The 17,852-nt window shown below is 42.3% G+C and overlaps 1 protein-coding gene across 1 annotated transcript in view; it reads left to right on the top strand.

Annotated features, from left to right (window-relative positions):
- The window catches only part of LOC139232756 (uncharacterized), a 192,850-nt gene that overhangs the window by 36,690 nt on the left and 138,308 nt on the right, over positions 1–17,852 (top strand). Inside the window, exon 6 of the mRNA XM_070863259.1 lies at positions 5,893–6,047. Coding sequence (XP_070719360.1) covers positions 5,893–6,047 — 155 coding nt within the window. The remainder of the gene's footprint in view (positions 1–5,892; positions 6,048–17,852) is intronic.

Below are 17,852 nucleotides of genomic sequence, written 5' to 3'. Positions count from 1 at the left end.
AAATAAAAATCATTCAGCTATCTATTGTTCTGGTTACCTTCCCATACATATTCTTCAGAGATTAGTATCCTTCAAAAAGTGCAGGGACCAAACCTAGACTTAATACTTCTAGATATAGTGCAGGAAGAAATTTAATGACTGGAAAGGTAAGTACAATGCCACATTCAACTACATCCTGATATGCGTGTCACCCCAACCCCCTCACTAACTTCCCAAGCCTACTCCTGCACATCACTCCTCACACCAATGTACCTTGCTGATACATTCTTCATTCTCTGTCTAAGCACGTTCTCACATCCCCATCTGACCATCCACCACTGACACTCACCCTCATATTAATGCAATGTCTTGCCTCTCCTTCAAAGTCATCCTCAACAGATGTTGTCCATCCATCCGTTTCATTCATTCCATAACTTTCACTCAAAAGTCTCTTATTTCCCTCATTGCAGGAAAAGAGAACACAGAACACCAGGGAGAGGCAGAGAACCGGAGATGGCCCTTCAGTCATTGCCACGGTCACAGCTGCAGAGGAGGAAGCACTTGAAATAAGTGGAGTGGTGCAATGCATGGCGGTGGGAGATGGAGATGGGGAAGTTCCCAGCTACCTGGTGACAGAATTACATATCACACAGCCACATGGCATACAACAGTCACTCATGTTGACTTGATGTCAGCAGCCAGTGAAATATGATCATGTGCATAATGTTAACTTAAAACATTCTTACCATGACAATTCTAATTCCTGTATTTACCTCCCACAGGCCCATTAAGTGTCCAACAGGCAGTAGAGCAGAATGAGGAAGAAGACTCCTCAGATGAGGTCGCTAACTCTGAGATTGCACTGTCACAGGCGCATGCACACCATGCACTAGCTCAGATACACACACGTCAGTGGGACCATCAAGCGAGATAGTTGTGTTGTCACCTGGTATCTCACAGATCACATGTGAGCAAGAGCAAATGGTGGAAACAGGGACAGCAGTGGAGAGTCCTTGTCAGAGGGCACAGGTCGCTCCAAGCTCTGCTCAGCTGGATGCAGATGTTGGGCTGGATTTTTGGCTTTTGAGATTTCATGGCAGCGGGGCGGTGCTGATACTGCCTAGAAAAGTTTTGCTCTCTCGTCTGCCAAATTCGTCAAAAAATGAGGTTCCATGATTGGGGACGCAAAATCAGGCATTACACAAGGAAGTCCTGCCTTGAAGGTCTGCCTCCAGAGCGGTCCAGGTATCGGTTTTCCTGTAAGTGATGGTATATCTCTGTCACCACTTCCTTTCAGAAGTGCTGCCTTCTCACACACTGCTCCTCAGAGAGCTGGAGATATGAGCATTGATGCTTATAAACCCATGGAGTGGGGGTAAGCCCTCCTTCCCAGACATCTTCAGCCTCTCCTCATTCATGGCCCGACATGTCCAAAAGCCCTTCTTCTAGTTTGACGCCGTCTGGCAATAGCATGGAGCATGATACGCTGTCAAACTGGTAATGCCCTCATTAAATTCTCACTGACGTTGTAAGGGCACTGTAATGACAGATAAATGTGCCATTTGCAAGTTGGAACTTCACGCAGCAAGCTGTGCGCAACCATTGCAGTCAATGTGATCTGCGATGTAGGAGCCTCATCCCTCCATTTAAATACTCTGTCAATATCATCTACCGCACCCTGGGAACGCCTGGTTTTTCAGACATTTCCTGGAGCGGGCGTTAAATGAGGTGTTGGGGACGAATTTTGCATCCAGGGCCCAAGTGTCACGATGCACGGGGATTGACGTCATGATCTTAGTGAAACTTGAGGGCAGGGCGATAAGTTTTTGCGTTGCTGCAAACCATTAGCTGAAAGTGCCGGTCAGGCAGTAAAAGCTGTACGCCCACCGTTAGACCTAGAAAAGCTATTTACCGACCCTCCGGGGCACTAACTGAGGTGCAAGCAACCCAAAAATCCAGCCCGTTGTACCTCGGGGGATGTTGACAAAGATGATTATTCTGGAGGAGCAGCAAAATATGCGTGAGGCTCTGGCAGGATTCCCTGCTGTGATGTGCCCGCTTGCAGAGAGAATGGAGGAGTTCATCTCAAGCATGACTTGCATGATGTCGCAGCACCTAGCTATGATGTGTTCATCCATGGAAAGGGTGGTCACCTGCATGGAGCATCAAACGCAGCAGTCAAGTGAGTGCGTGCTTGCCCTCGCCAAAAGCTTACACACTCTGAATGCCACCTTAACTAGGATGGCTCAAAACCTAGCCTTGGCCATTCAGCGCCCCAATGATGTGGAGCAAAGTGCTCACCAGTTCATTGCTAGCAAGAAAGTGTGGGTGGGCCATGAGAGGGTTGATGGCGGAAGGGGAGAGAGAAGTGGGGCTCTGTTCAAAATGCTTCCACATCTTACCCGTTGCCCCCCCACCCCACCAAGTCAGTGTACCACACGCTGCCTTCTGTCCCGATGGTCGAGTCTGCCTTTGCTGCTCACGGGCCCCTGCCAATGGCCAATGCTTGCTACTATAAGCTTTTAGTACTTGCAAGTGTAAAAGGGCCAAGGTGTTAACTGATATTTTGTTTTTTTTGGAGCAGCTCTTCACTTCCTTCATCCTCCTATTTAACATATCTGATCAAAATGTTGGCTAATATTTGCCAACGTGCATTTTTGTGAGCTTGATAGAATTTAGAATGGTCTATTTGAGCAGAACATTTATTTTCCAAATTAAATAATTCTTTAATGTCAGGAAGAAAGTAATTTTAGAAAAGCATTCCAATAACACTTGCAATGTGCAGACATTTTATAACAAGTTGATAGTAGGCATGACAATCAGGTTGGCTGGTACATGGAATAATGCTTCCTATCTAAAACTACACAATAAATGTTGTCTATCTTGGACCTTTTTATCTCAGAGCGAGATGTAAATCAATGTTACAATGATTAGTTTTATTGTGCTGTCGATAATTGATTGAGCTGCAGTTCTCTAAGTTATGGGGAGACTGTTTATTAGGATCAACTTGATTTTGGCTCTCCATTTCCACATACCACAACAAAAGACATGCAAAAAACGTAAGTGGTTAAAATAAAGTTTGACTGGAGGTATATGTGAGTGGGAGTGGAGGCATTTTAATCACAAAGAGAACATTTGATTTACATATATATATAAAATCTGAATAAAACTACTGTATTCAAATAATCCTCTGTGTAATGCCTGGCTGCAATCAGTAAATCAAACTGTCATCTCACTCACTCAGAAGATTAGATAGAGCAAACATTAATGTTCTTAATTGTCCCTATCAGCACACACTAAGCACTGTTTTCTAGCCACAAGTGCAACACTATCAGCTCAACTGCTGTTGCTAAAGCTGATTATAAATAATTTATTCAGCATTGGAAATATGTTTTAAAAAAAACTGATCTTGGAGTAATAAATCATGCTGCTGTGAGGTCATCAAAGGCACAGTCCCTACAACGTTAATGCTCCATTACAAAGACACACATCTCCAGGAGATTCTGGGCCAATATTTCTTGATTGATAATATTGCTATCATTGAGAAGGTACAAAAGTGATCAACATAGAATCATACAGCACAGAAGGAGTCCATTCGGCCCATCATGTTTGATCCAGTTCTTTGAAAGAGCTATCCAATTAGTCCCTCTCCCCAATTCTTTTCCCATAGCCTTAAGTCTTTTCTTTTCAAGTGTTTATCTAATTCCCTTTTGAAAGTTATTATTGAATCTGCTTCCATCTTTCCAGGCAGTGAATTGCAGAGCATAATAACATAGAAAATTAAAACTTTCAGGGGTGAGGAATTAGGCTCGGTAACGCCCATTCTTTAGGCACTTTGCGTGTCCTTAAGGTTCCAAAATGGTGTCTGAGTATGTGTATACTTATGACGTGAAGCACGTCAGATGCCATCTTGGTAAATACATTGGCGTGCACGCAGTTGACGTCCACCGTAATATGCAAAGCAGGCAGATCATGATGTCAATCACCGTGCAATGCTGATTTGAAGCCAGCACTGCCACTTTGGAACTCAACGCTCCAGCCAACACACTCGCTTAAACTTGTACCACTGAAAACATGTTAAATAGCAGGAAGGATCACCCCCATCAGTGCTATTTAAAGAGATCATCAACTACTTACAGGTCAGTTGCTGATTGCTTCTTTTGACTGTTGCTGGTGCATTGAGCAATGGCTGAGGCTAGTGATGGAGTTGGTAGGATATGGATATTTGAAGATGCATTCACTGACCTTGACCACTCGTATGAGGTCATTAAACTTCTTGCAGCACTGCATCCAGGTCCTTGGGGCTAAACATCTGGCATTGATCTCTGCTGCTATCTGCTCCCACTGCATTTTCACCATAGGTCTGGAGGGACTTCTGCCCCCCTGCAGGATGTCTCTCCTCCTTTCCAGCTCCTTCACCAAGATCTCCAGTACAGCAGCAGAAAACCTGTGCCCATGTTCAGCCATTCTTCTATCTTTCCCAGGTCAGATTCAGCTCACAAAGAACTCACAGCACCTGCTCCAGCCACACTGCACCTCTCCTTTAAGGCTAGGCTAGCTTTAAGTAGTGCGAACAAGTATCAATTTTGGGCCCCCTGCTGATGTGTGCAGCCAATCAGCAGCATGGTTAGCGCTGGCTGCATAAATCATGCTAATGAGCAGGCAACACAAAGATGCTGTGCTGCGTTCATTACATGGAACAGGCATGGGATAATTGCACATCGCAATCCCCGTGCCTGTTTTCAGGGGATATCCAATTTAGCCCCCAATGAGTTTGTATTATATGGAAAGACTTAAAAAGTTGGGCCTGTTTTCTTTGGAAAATAGGAGACGTTGATGTTTTTTATAGAAGTTTTTAAGATTATGAATGGCTTTGGAAAAATTGATCCTGGCAAACTGTTGAGTCTGGTGAAGGTTTCAAACACTAGGTAAAATACTAGTTAAACATTTAAAAGTTAGGAATAAAATGGCAAGTCACAGGAATATTCCACCCAAAGGTTAATGGACTTATTGTGTAAGTTACCAGGGAAAGCCTTTGAAGCAGCCAACATAATATAATGTCTGCATTTCTGGAGAAAGTCATAATGAGAATTGAGAGTCATAATGAGAAGGTGTGTATCTGGATTTGAGCACTTAAGAGTTAGGCTTGTTGGGCTTTTTACTGTTCCTAAAAATAGTAAGAAATATATTATGATTGGAGCATAAATATGTGGTATAATACACTGTTGGACATAGGTTAACACCATGATATCTCCACAGTACCAAGTTCCCAATCTGAACCAAAGCACTATTGTGAAATTGTAAGTAGGGAAGGATTGGCAAATTGGATGGAAAGTTACCCTAGGCTGTGTTGACACATCACTGAGCATCTGATCGAAAGTGGCAGAGATGGAGATCTGAGATCTAGTTACCAGCCACAGTTGTTGCAAGGTACATAGTTAAATCTAGAAATAAGGGCAAGAAAATAACTTGAAAAAGGTATACATATCCTCACAAACCTATGTAAATGATAATGGCACTAATATTTTTGCTACAGGGAAATATGTACTATGTCACTAATATTTTAATTTGATTGTGTCATAAGAACAAGAGTGAGCCATTCAATCCCTCAAGCCTGTTCTGCCATTATGGCTGATCTGTACCTCAACTCCATTTACCTGCCCTTGATCCATTTTCCTTGATACCCTCAACCAATGTTCCCTGTAAGTTGCGCTTTGTTTGGCCTGTTTCTTTTTCTGCATGGTCTCTTTAAATTTCTGCACATGCGCAGTACTTTCAATGGAAAAGCCGATGAGTGGCTTGTGCAGAACCTTTCCCAATTCTGAGCGAGCTTAACGGGAGCATTGCCCTTAATCTAATAAATATCTATTCATCTCAGTCGCAGTCATGTTTACCTTTTGCCTGTTTGTATAGATGATATTAATTGCCCTGGGGATCCTGACTGGCGCATCTGGAATGATCACTGTGTTCTCATTACATCTTATATCAAAACTTGGGAAAAAGCACGAGATATTTGCAAGGCTTACAGAGGCACTGAACTGCTCTATTTGGACACTGTAGCTGAAAAGGTAACTGTAAAGATCAGCGGCAGAATTGCAATATAAGGGGGAGATAATCAGCATTGTAGTAATTTTAACATCACAATAAAATCCATTGTTGCATAAAAGCGTTTTTCAATGGTAATAATAGGAGTTTATATTTCACACCATTGATTAAACAGAGCAGCAAGGTTGTAACATTGGTAAATTAAAAATCTGCAATTTAACCAATTATTGAAGAATGAAATCAATTAAGTTTATTCAGAAATTCCAGTATTGCTATATGATATAATTAACTGAATTTATGTCACATTCAGACTAGACATTAATTTACAGTTGACTTGGTTAAAAAAAACTCAAAACTGTGGATTCAAAGCAGGATGTTTTTGATAATCACAGCAGCCATAATTAATTCTAATGACAAATGGATGAAAAAGTGCAGGAACATAGAGGAGAGCCAACAATATTAAGTAATTCCCAAACGTATAATTCACTGCCTATGCCTAATAGTAGAGCTGTATAAGGAGGTTTTGGCTTCCCATGGAGGCACTTTCATCAATGTATTCATGGTATGAGGAAAAGTGCATTATACAGAAAATCCATCTGCTCTCCTTGGAACAGGATCCTTTCAAATAGCCATTGTATAAGCAGGAATGGGGTACTGAAGTTCATGGTCAGCCATGATCATATTGATTGGTGGTGCAGGCTCGAAGGGCCAGATGGCCTACTGCTGCACTTATTTTCTATGTTTCTATGTTTCTAAGTGCTTTGGGATTACCTAAGGTCCTGAAAGGTGCTATACAAATGCAAGTTATTTCTTTCTAAAACTATACAGATAAGTAGATTTTTTTATACAGTTAGATAGATTTTTATACAGATAGATAGATTTTTAACCAATAAGGGAATTAAGGGTTACGGGAGCGGGCGGGTAAGTGGAGCTGAGTCCACGGCCAGATCAGCCATGATCTTGTTAAATGGCGGAGCAGGCTCGAGGGGCTAGATGGTCTACTCCTGTTCCTAATTCTTATGTTCTTATAAGGTACAATTAGGATGGAATTTCCTGGGTTTAGTGCCCCCAAAAAATAATTGCTAAGCACATAAAATTGAGCACTAATTCTTTGTGTGTGTATACCCCCCACTGCCCCACCCTTCACCTGAATAGCACTGTGCCCTAATTTCCTGCATGACTTTTCAGGTAGTTGCACCTAACTGCGCCTGAAGGTATAGCAATGTAAATTATGACAGATTATGAATTATGAATGACAGATGCCTCTACACACACATTTCCTTTAATAGCACCAGGTGCAGTTCAGCAGAAATGCAAAAGGACAGACTGCTATCATCAAGAAAAATCTTTCTATTTTAGATCTAGGATTATGCAATGAGACAGGCATAATTAATAACCTTATAGTAAAAGAGCCTCTAGGGAAGAGTGATCATAATATAATGGAATTTTATATTGTGTTTGAGAGTGGTTTACTTAAACCTGAAACAAGGATCTTAAATCTGAACAATGCAAACTACATAGGTATGAAGGGAGATATATAGATTGGAAAACTAGATTAAAATATAAACAATGGCAAACATTTAAATAATTAATTCATAATTTGCAACAAATATACATTCCCTTAAGTAATACAAACTCCACAGGAAAAGTGGTCCAACCATGGCTAAAAAGAGAAGTTAATGATAGTATTAGATTCAAGGAAGTGACATAAAGTTGCCAAAAGAGTAGTAACCCTGAGGATTGGGAGGATTTTAGAATTCAGCAAAGGAAGACCAAGAAGTTGATTTAAAAAAAGAGAAAATATGAGAGTAAACTAGCAAGAGATATTAAACCGATTGTAAAAGGTTCAATAGATATGTAAAAAGGAAGAGATTAGCGAAATTAAACATGGGTTCCTGAGAAGCAGAAATAGGAGAAATTATAATGGGAAATAAGGAAATGGCATAGACATTAAACTTTGTATCTGTCTTCATGGTAAAAGACACCAACAAATTCTGGAAATATTGGGGAACCAAGGGCCAAGTGAGAATGAGGAACATAAAGAAATTTGTATTACTAAAAAAATAGTGCTGGAGAAATTAATTGGACTGAAAACTGACAAATCTCCTGATGAGCTACATTTTTATTAATTTGTTCATGGGATATGGATGTCGCTGGCAAAGCCGGCATTTATTGCCCAACCCTAATTGCCCTTGAGTGATAGTGAACTGCCTTCTTGAACGGCTGCAGTCTTTGTGCTGAAGATATTCCCACAGTGCTGACTTTGCAGTAGCAGTTTGGCAAAAGACAGAAAGGAGATGAGGAAAAGTGGAGGGCAGAGAAACCCAAGGCAAAGAACAAAAAGGGCCATTGGACAGCAAAATTCTAAAAGGACAAAGGGTGTTAAAAAAACAAGCCTGAAGGCTTTGTGTCTTAATGCAAGGAGTATCCGCAATAAGGTGGATGACTTAACTGTGCAAATAGATGTTAACAAATATGATGTGATTGGGATTACAGAGACATGGCTCCAGGGTGATCAGGGCTGGGAACTCAACATCCAGGGGTATTCAACATTCAGGAAAGATAGAATAAAAGGAAAAGGAGGTGGGGTAGCATTGCTGATTAAGGAGGAAATTAAGGCAATAGTTCGGAAGGACATTAGCTTGGATGATGTGGAATCTATATGGGTAGAGCTGCAGAACACCAAAGGGCAAAAAACGTTAGTGGGAGTTGTGTACAGACCTCCAAACAGTAGTAGTGATGTTGGGGAGGGCATCAAACATGAAATTAGGAGTGCATGCAATAAAGGTGCAGCAGTTATAATGGGTGACTTTAATATGCACATAGATTGGGTTAACCAAACTGGAAGCAATACGGTGGAGGAGGATTTCCTGGAGTGCATAAGGGATGGTTTTTTAGACCAATATGTCGAGGAACCAACTAGGGGGGAGGCCATCTTAGACTGGATGTTGTGTAATGAGAGAGGATTAATTAGCAATCTCGTTGTGCGAGGCCCTTTGGGGAAGAGTGACCATAATATGGTGGAATTCTGCATTAGGATGGAGAATGAAACAGTTAATTCAGAGACCATGGTCAAGAACTTAAAGAAGGCTAACTTTGAAGGTATGAGGCGTGAATTGGCTAGGATAGATTGGCGAATGATACTTAAGAGGTTGACTGTGGATGGGCAATGGCAGACATTTAGAGACCACATGGATGAACTACAACAATTGTACATTCCTGTCTGGCGTAAAAATAAAAAAGGGAAGGTGGCTCAACCGTGGCTATCAAGGGAAATCAGGGATAGTATTAAAGCCAAGGAAGTGGCCTACAAATTGGCCAGAAATAGCAGCGAACCCGGGGACTGGGAGAAATTTAGAACTCAGCAGAGGAGGACAAAGGGTTTGATTAAGGCAGGGAAAATGGAGTACGAGAAGAAGCTTGCAGGGAACATTAAGACGGATTGCAAAAGTTTCTATAGATATGTAAAGAGAAAAAGGTTAGTAAAGACAAACGTAGGTTCCCTGCAGTCAGAATCAGGGGAAGTCATAACGGGGAACAAAGAAATGGCGGACCAATTGAACAAGTACTTTGGTTCGGTATTCACTAAGGAGGACACAAACAACCTTCCGGATATAAAAGGGGTCAGAGGGTCTAGTAAGGAGGAGGAACTGAGGGAAATCCTTATTAATCGGGAAATTGTGTTGGGGAAATTGATGGGATTGAAGGCCGATAAATCCCCAGGGCCTGATGGACTGCATCCCAGAGTACTTAAGGAGGTGGCCTTGGAAATAGTGGATGCATTGACAGTCATTTTCCAACATTCCATTGACTCTGGATCAGTTCCTATGGAGTGGAGGGTAGCCAATGTAACCCCACTTTTAAAAAAAGGAGGGAGAGAGATAACAGGGAATTATAGACCGGTCAGCCTGACATCGTTAGTGGGTAAAATGATGGAATCAATTATTAAGGATGTCATAGCAGTGCATTTGGAAAGAGGTGACATGATAGGTCCAAGTCAGCATGGATTTGTGAAAGGGAAATCATGCTTGACAAATCTTCTGGAATTTTTTGAGGATGTTTCCAGTAGAGTGGACAAGGGAGAACCAGTTGATGTGGTATATTTGGACTTTCAGAAGGCTTTCGACAAGTTCCCACACAAGAGATTAATGTGCAAAGTTAAAGCACATGGGATTGGGGGTAGTGTGCTGACATGGATTGAGAACTGGTTGTCAGACAGGAAGCAAAGAGTAGGAGTAATTGGGGACTTTTCAGAATAGCAGGCAGTGACTAGTGGGGTACCGCAAGGTTCTGTGCTGGGACCCCAGCTGTTTACACTGTACATTAATGATTTAGACGAGGGGATTAAATGTAGTTTCTCCAAATTTGCGGATGACACTAAGTTGGGTGGCAGTGTGAGCTGCGAGGAGGATGCTATGAGGCTGCAGAGTGACTTGGATAGGTTTGGTGAGTGGGCAAATGCATGGCAGATGAAGTATAATGTGGATAAATGTGAGGTTATCCACTTTGGTGGTAAAAACAGAAAGACAGACTATTATCTGAATGGTGACAGATTAGGAAAACGGGAGGTGCAAAGAGACCTGGGTGTCATGGTACATCAGTCATTGAAGGTTGGCATGCAGGTACAGCAGGCGGTTAAGAAAGCAAATGGCATGTTGGCCTTCATAGCGAGGGGATTTGAGTACAGGGGCAAGGAGGTGTTGCTACAGTTGTACAGGGCCTTGGTGAGGCCACACCTGGAGTATTGTGTACAGTTTTGGTCTCCTAACCTGAGGAAGGACATTCTTGCTATTGAGGGAGTGCAGCGAAGGTTCACCAGACAGGTCAGTCCCGCCATCCCGGGAATCAATCAAGAAAGACTGGATCAACTGGGCTTGTATTCACTGGAGTTCAGAAGAATGAGAGGGGACCTCATAGAAACGTTTAAAATTCTGACGGGGTTAGACAGGTTAGATGCAGGAAGAATGTTCCCAATGTTGGGGAAGTCCAGAACCAGGGGACACAGTCTAAGGATAAGGGTAAGCCATTTAGGACCGAGATGAGGAGGAATTTCTTCACCCAGAGAATGGTGAACCTGTGGAATTCTCTACCACAGAAAGTTGTTGAGGCCAATTCACTAAATATATTCAAAAAGGAATTAGATGAAGTCCTTACTACTAGGGGGATCAAGGGGTATGGCGAGAAAGCAGGAATGGGGTACTGAAGTTGCATGTTCAGCCATGAACTCATTGAATGGCGGTGCAGGCTAGAAGGGCTGAATGGCCTACTCCTGCACCTATTTTCTATGTTCTATGTTCTAACTGAGTGGCTTGCTCAGTCACTGAGTGATTACAATGGTATAAAGGCAGAGTTGGCTAAAGTGAACTGGAAAAATAGATTAACGTGTGAGACGGTTGACGAGCAGTGGGAAACATTTAAGGAGATATTTCATAACTCAACAAAAATATATTCCAATGAGAAGGAAAGACGGTAAGAAAAGGGATAATCATCCGTGGCTAACTAAGGAAATAAAGGATGGTTTCAAATTGAAAACAAGGCATACCAAGTGGCTAAGACTAATGGGAGGCCAGAGGATTGGGAAACTTTTAAAAGCTAGCAAACAACAACTAAAAAAATAATAGAGGGGGAAGATAGATTATAAAAGTAAACTAGCATGAAATATGAAAACCTATAGTAAGAGTTTCTGAAGGTACATAAAAAGAAAAAGAGTGGCTAAAGTACATGTTGGTCCCTTAGAGGATGAGACTGAGGAATTAATAATGGAGAACAGGGAAATGACAGAGACTTTGAACAAATATTTTGTATCGATCTTCATGGTAGAAGACACTAAAAACACCCCAATAGTGGATAATCAAGGGGCTATAGGGAGCGAGGAACTAAAAACAATCATTATCACTAAAGAAGTAGTACTTGGTAAAATAATGGGACTAAAGGTGGACAAGTCCCCTGGAACTGATGGCTTGCATCCTAGGGTCTTAAAATAAATGGCTGCAGAGATAGTGGATGCATTGGTTGTAATCTACCAAATTTCCCTGGATTCTGGGGAGGTCCCAGTGGATTGGAAAACTGCAAATGGAACATCCCTATTTTAAAAAAAAAAGGAGGTAGACAGAAAGCAGGAAACTATAAACCAGTTAGCCTAACATCTGTCGTTGGTAAAATGCTGGAGTCCATTATTAAGGAAGCAGTAGCAGGACATTTGGAAAAGTATAATCCAGTCAAGCAGAGTCAGCGTAGCTTTATGAAAGGGAAATCATGTTTGACAAATTTGCTGGAGTTCTTTGAGGATGTAACGAGCAGGGTGGATAAGGGGGATCCAATGGATGTGGTGTATTTGGATTTCCAGAAGGCATTCGATAAAGTTCCACATAAGAGGTTACTGCAGAAGATAAAAGTTCACAGAGTTGGGGGTAATATATTAGCATGGTAGAAAATTGACTAACTAACAGAAAAAAGAGGATCAGAATAAACAGGTCATTTTCTGGTTGGCAAACAGTAACTAGTGGGGTGCCGCAGGATTCGGTGCTAGGTCCTCAACTATTTACAATATATATTAGTGATTTGGATGAAGGGACTGAGTGTAATGTAGCCAGGTTTGCTGATGATACAAAGGTGGGCGGGAAAGAAAATCGTGAGGAAGACACAACAAATCTGCAAAGGGATATAGTCAGGCTAAGAGAGTGGGCAAAAATTTGGCAGATGGAGTATAATGCGGGAAAATGTGAAGGTATCCACTTTGGCAGAAAAAATAGGAAGCAAATTATAATTTAAATGGAGAAAAATGGCAAAGTGTTGCAGTACAGAGGGACCTGGGGGACCTTGTGTCTGAAACACAAAAATTAGTATGCAGATACAGCAAGTAATCAGGAAGGCAAATGGAATGTTGGCTTTTATTGCAAGGGGGATGGAGTATAATAATAATAATAACTTTTATTTATATAGCGCCTTTAACATAGTAAAACATCCCAAGGCATTTCACAACAATTTTACAACATGTTAGATAGTGACCATTGAGGGAAATAGAGAAAAAGGAAGAAGGAAGTGTAAAAAGAGGTTAATGGCTCGGGTCTGAAGCAGCAGCCAAAATGCTCATGCAGGTAGACACAGGCGAAAAAAACTTAAAAAAAAATCAAATTACATTGTAAATATAATAAGGAGTATACAATAGTAAAATCAATCTAATAAAGATTCATTATAATTAAAAAAAAATTAAGTAATATATACCATAATTATAAATTATGTTAAAATTAGAAAATCAGTAATTGAAGCAAATTAAATCAGTTATTGGCTTTCTTTAAGATTCATTCCCTGTCCAATAATTCAATGACTATGGAAGAACCAATTAACGTCCTTCATCCTTGTGATGTCATAGTGTTATATTTTTTTATTTCTCATTTTGTCCCCTTGACAGGACCAATAATAGCTCCAAGCTCGAACTGCCTCCGTTGCCAGGGAGACACTTATGTTTAAAACTCCCTGTATAAAACTCTCCTTATGTATAAAAGCAGAGAAGTCCTGCTACAACTGTACAGGGTATTGGTGAGACCACACCTAGAGCACTGCGTACAGTTTTGGTCTCCCTATTTAAGGAAGGATATAGTTACATTGGAGGCAGTTCAGAGAAGGTTCACTAGGTTGATTCCGGGGATGAGGGGGTTGAAGATAGGTTGAGCAGGTTGGGCTTGTACTTGTTGGAGTTCAGATGAATGAGAGGTGATCTTATTGAAACTTATAAGACAATGAGGGAACTCGACAAGGTTGATGCAGAGAGGATATTTACACTCCTCGGGAACTAGGGGGCATAGACTCAGAAAAAGGGGCCGCCCATTAAAAACTGAGATGAGGAGGAATTTCTTCTGAGAGTTGTAAATCTGTGGAATTCTCTGCCCCAGAGAGCTGTGCAGGCTGAGTCATTGAATATATTTAAGGTGGAAATAGACAGATTTTTGAGTGATAAGGGAATAAAGGGTTATGGGGAGAGAGTCTGAGTCCATGATCAGATCAGCCATGATCTTATTAAATGGCGGAACAGGCTCGAGGTGCCATATTGCCTAGTCCTGCTCCTATTTCTTATGTTCTTCGTTCAGAGGGCAGTTAAGAGTCAACCACATTGCTGTGGGTCTGAGTCACATATAGGCCAGTCTAGGTAAGGATAGCAAGTTTCTTTCCCTAAAGGACACAAGTGGATCAATTGGGTTTTTACATTTTATGGTTACCATTACTGACACCAGCTTTCTAAATCTAGATTTATTAAATTAGCTGAATTTAAATTCCACAGCTGCCATGGTGGGATTTGAACGCATGTCTCCAGATTATTAGTCTGGACCCCTGATTATTAGTCCAGTAACATAACCACTATGCTACCATTCCCATCGTAGGGTTTTAAAATAGGTGACTACAGAGATAGTGGGTGCATTGGTTTTGATCATCCAGAGTTTCCTAGATTTTAGAATGGCCCCTATGAATTGGAAGGTAGAAAATGTAACCCCACTATTCAAGAAAAGAGGGAGAGAGAAAACAGGGAACTATAGGTCAGCTAGCCTGACATCAGTAGTAGGGTAGGTGCTAGAATCTATTATTCGGGATGTGATGACAGTGCACTTAGAAAATCATAATGTGCCATAAATTGCGGCCTCTCCGGCTGCATATGATGTACGCACGCACCCGAAGAGGCCTCGCAAATGCTGGTTCTTGGCTCGCGATGCTTATGTGCCGAGAACTGGCATTTGCGATCTGTCAAAATGTCTTTTGACATTTAAACATTTGAACACGCGTCTCTGGATTATTAGTCCAGGCCTCAGGATTACTAGTTCAGTAACATAACCATTATGCTACCGTTCCCATCATAGCGTTTTAAACATTTTCAAACAAATAAATGTTTTCATAAAACATTTAGGGACCAAAATTGCCTCCCTCCTAAAGTTCCATTACTGCCTCTCAGAGGGTTTCCGTCTCGCGCGGTGTGCGCGCTCCATCGGGCATGCGTTGACCCCTTACAGCCCGGCGGTGACCCCTTTCCACCCTACGAGGGAAAATGGCCCACGTGAGTGGAGCGGACGCTGGTTGGTGCCCCTGGCAGCTTTTCCCGGTGGGAAGCTGCGGCCATGGGCTCAGCTGAGCCGCCAACAGGCAGCCCGGCACCCTCTCCTGGGTGGCGGACCACTTGTCCGACTGAAGTCATCCCTAATGGCCCAGTGGGCAGCACTAAAGTGGATGCAGAGCTTGCAGTGGCCCTCCCCTTTAACTGAAGGTGCGGGACATTGCTATTCATCAGCGCGACACAACACGTACGCGGTGAGCTGATGTGGTCAGCGTGGCACTGATGACACCACCCACCTTCCGCCCCGCCCCCGACACACTTCTGCCCCGCAGCCACCCGAAACACCGCCCTGACAAAATCTCACACAAAAAGACACCAAAATCCCTCTATTCTTCACCCCTACGATTCAGGAGGAGAATAATAATTTAATTCAAATTATCCACCCGGTTTTGGGCAGAGGGCAATTTTGCCCCCTTAATTTAATTCAATTTCAATTAATTTTAAATTTGTGAGTTTTTAAAAAAATTATTGTGTTGTGTTTCTGTGTTTTTGGAGGTAATCTCATTGATAGTAATGGGAGCTCATACAAATGGAGCTCCCATTATTATCAATGAGGATAATCCATGTTCATTGATGGTCCAAGCACACTTGATGCCAGATTGCGCTTATGTTCCTGGGCTGTGAATGGAGGCCTTGGACCGCAAGTCTACATTCCTCCAGGACCACCATCATCGACAGATATATCCGAAGAGCTATTTCAATGTTAGAAAAGGTTTGTGTGAGGGCGTGTACATGGAGGAATTGGTACGTTCTCAGCTCTGCTGACTTAATTTGTTTGACACAAATTGAGGTTTGAAGCTCTGTTGAGGATGCCACCAAGCTAGAAAACTGGATGAATTCACTTTCAATCATAATTTCCAGATCTTTGGGATAGGAGCTGGGAAGATTTGCTGTGGCTTGCTTGATCTCATAGAAACATAGAAACATAGAAAATAGGTGCAGGAGCAGGCCATTCAGCCCTTCTAGCCTGCACCGCCATTCAATGAGTTCATGGCTGAACATGAAACTTCAGTACCCCCTTCCTGCTTTCTCGCCATAACCCTTGATCCCCCGAGTAGTAAGGACTTCATCTAACTCCCTTTTGAATATATTTAGTGAATTGGCCTCAACTACTTTCTGTGGTAGAGAATTCCACAGGTTCACCACTCTCTGGGTGAAGAAGTTTCTCCTCATCTCGGTCCTAAATGGCTTACCCCTTATCCTCAGACTGTGACCCCTGGTTCTGGACTTCCCCAACATTGGGAACATTCTTCCTGCATCTAACCTGTCGAAACCTGTCAGAATTTTAAACGTTTCCATGAGGTCCCCTCTCATTCTTCTGAACTCCATGAATACAAGCCCAGTTGATCCAGTCTTTCTTGATAGGTCAGTCCCGCCATCCCAGGAATCAGTCTGGTGAATCTTCGCTGCACTCCCTCAATAGCAAGAATGTCCTTCCTCAAGTTAGGAGACCAAAACTGTACACAATACTCCAGGTGTGGCCTCACCAAGGCCCTGTACAACTGTAGCAACACCTCCCTGCCCCTGTATTCAAATCCCCTCGCTATGAAGGCCAACATGCCATTTGCTTTCTTAACCGCCTGCTGTACCTGCATGCTAACCTTCAATGACTGATGTACCATGACACCCAGGTCTCGTTGCACCTTCCCTTTTCCTAATCTGTCACCATTCAGATAATAGTCTGTCTCTCTGTTTTTACCACCAAAGTGGATAACCTCACATTTATCCACATTATACTTCATCTGCCATGCATTTGCCCACTCACCTAACCTATCCAAGTCACTCTGCAGCCTAATAGCATCCTTCTCGCAGCTCACACTGCCACCCAACTTAGTGTCATCCGCAAATTTGGAGATACTGCATTTAATCCCCTCGTCTAAATCATTAATGTACATGAGTCGAGAGAGCAGCTAGCTTGCACAGGAATCCAAACTTACAGTTGATTTCCTTGTATGCTTCAAGACGGTGTTTCAAGATACAGGTTGTGTTATATATGTAAACCTGTAAATACCTTGTGTAACCACCAGAGGGTTCATCCCCTGGAGTCCCCAAGGGATCCCACAATCCCTTGGGAGCACCTGTACTTAAGGAGGCCTCACAGGCTGGAGAGGCACTCTGGAGACCTGTAATAAAAGACTACGGTCACACTTTACTTTGAGCTCACAGTACGTGGTCGGACTCTTTATTCATACTTAACAACTGGCGAAGAGATACAGATGACGAACCCAACGAAATTCTTAAGTGGCTTGCAAGGGTAGATGATGGGAGGATTTTTCCCTGGCTGGCGAGTCTAGAACTTGGGGTCACAATTTCAGAATAAGGGATCGGCTATTTAGGATTGAGATGAGGAGAAGTTTCTTCATGCAAAATGTTGTGAATCTTTGGAATTCTCGACCTCAGAAATCTGGGTGCTCAATCATTTAATATATTCAAAGCAGTGATTGATAGGCTTTTGGATACTAAGGAAATCAAGGGATATGAGGTTACTGCATGAAGGTGGAGTTGAGATAGAAGATCAGCCACAATCTTATTGAATGGCGGAGCAGGCTCAAAGAGCCATATGGCTCACTCCTGCTCCTATTTCTTATCAACCAGAAATTTATCTGGATCAGCCACGTATATATAGGTGCCGAAATTACCCATCGCCAGAAACGAGGCGTACTACCAGTTTCGATGTGTTCTGACCACCGGATCGCCCCTTCCTGATAAGGCCTCTGCCTGAAAGTGG

The sequence above is a fragment of the Pristiophorus japonicus genome, chromosome 20 (genome assembly GCF_044704955.1).
Source record: "Pristiophorus japonicus isolate sPriJap1 chromosome 20, sPriJap1.hap1, whole genome shotgun sequence".
NCBI classification, from domain to species: Eukaryota; Metazoa; Chordata; class Chondrichthyes; family Pristiophoridae; genus Pristiophorus; species Pristiophorus japonicus.
This window is presented reverse-complemented; position numbering and strand designations above follow the sequence as displayed.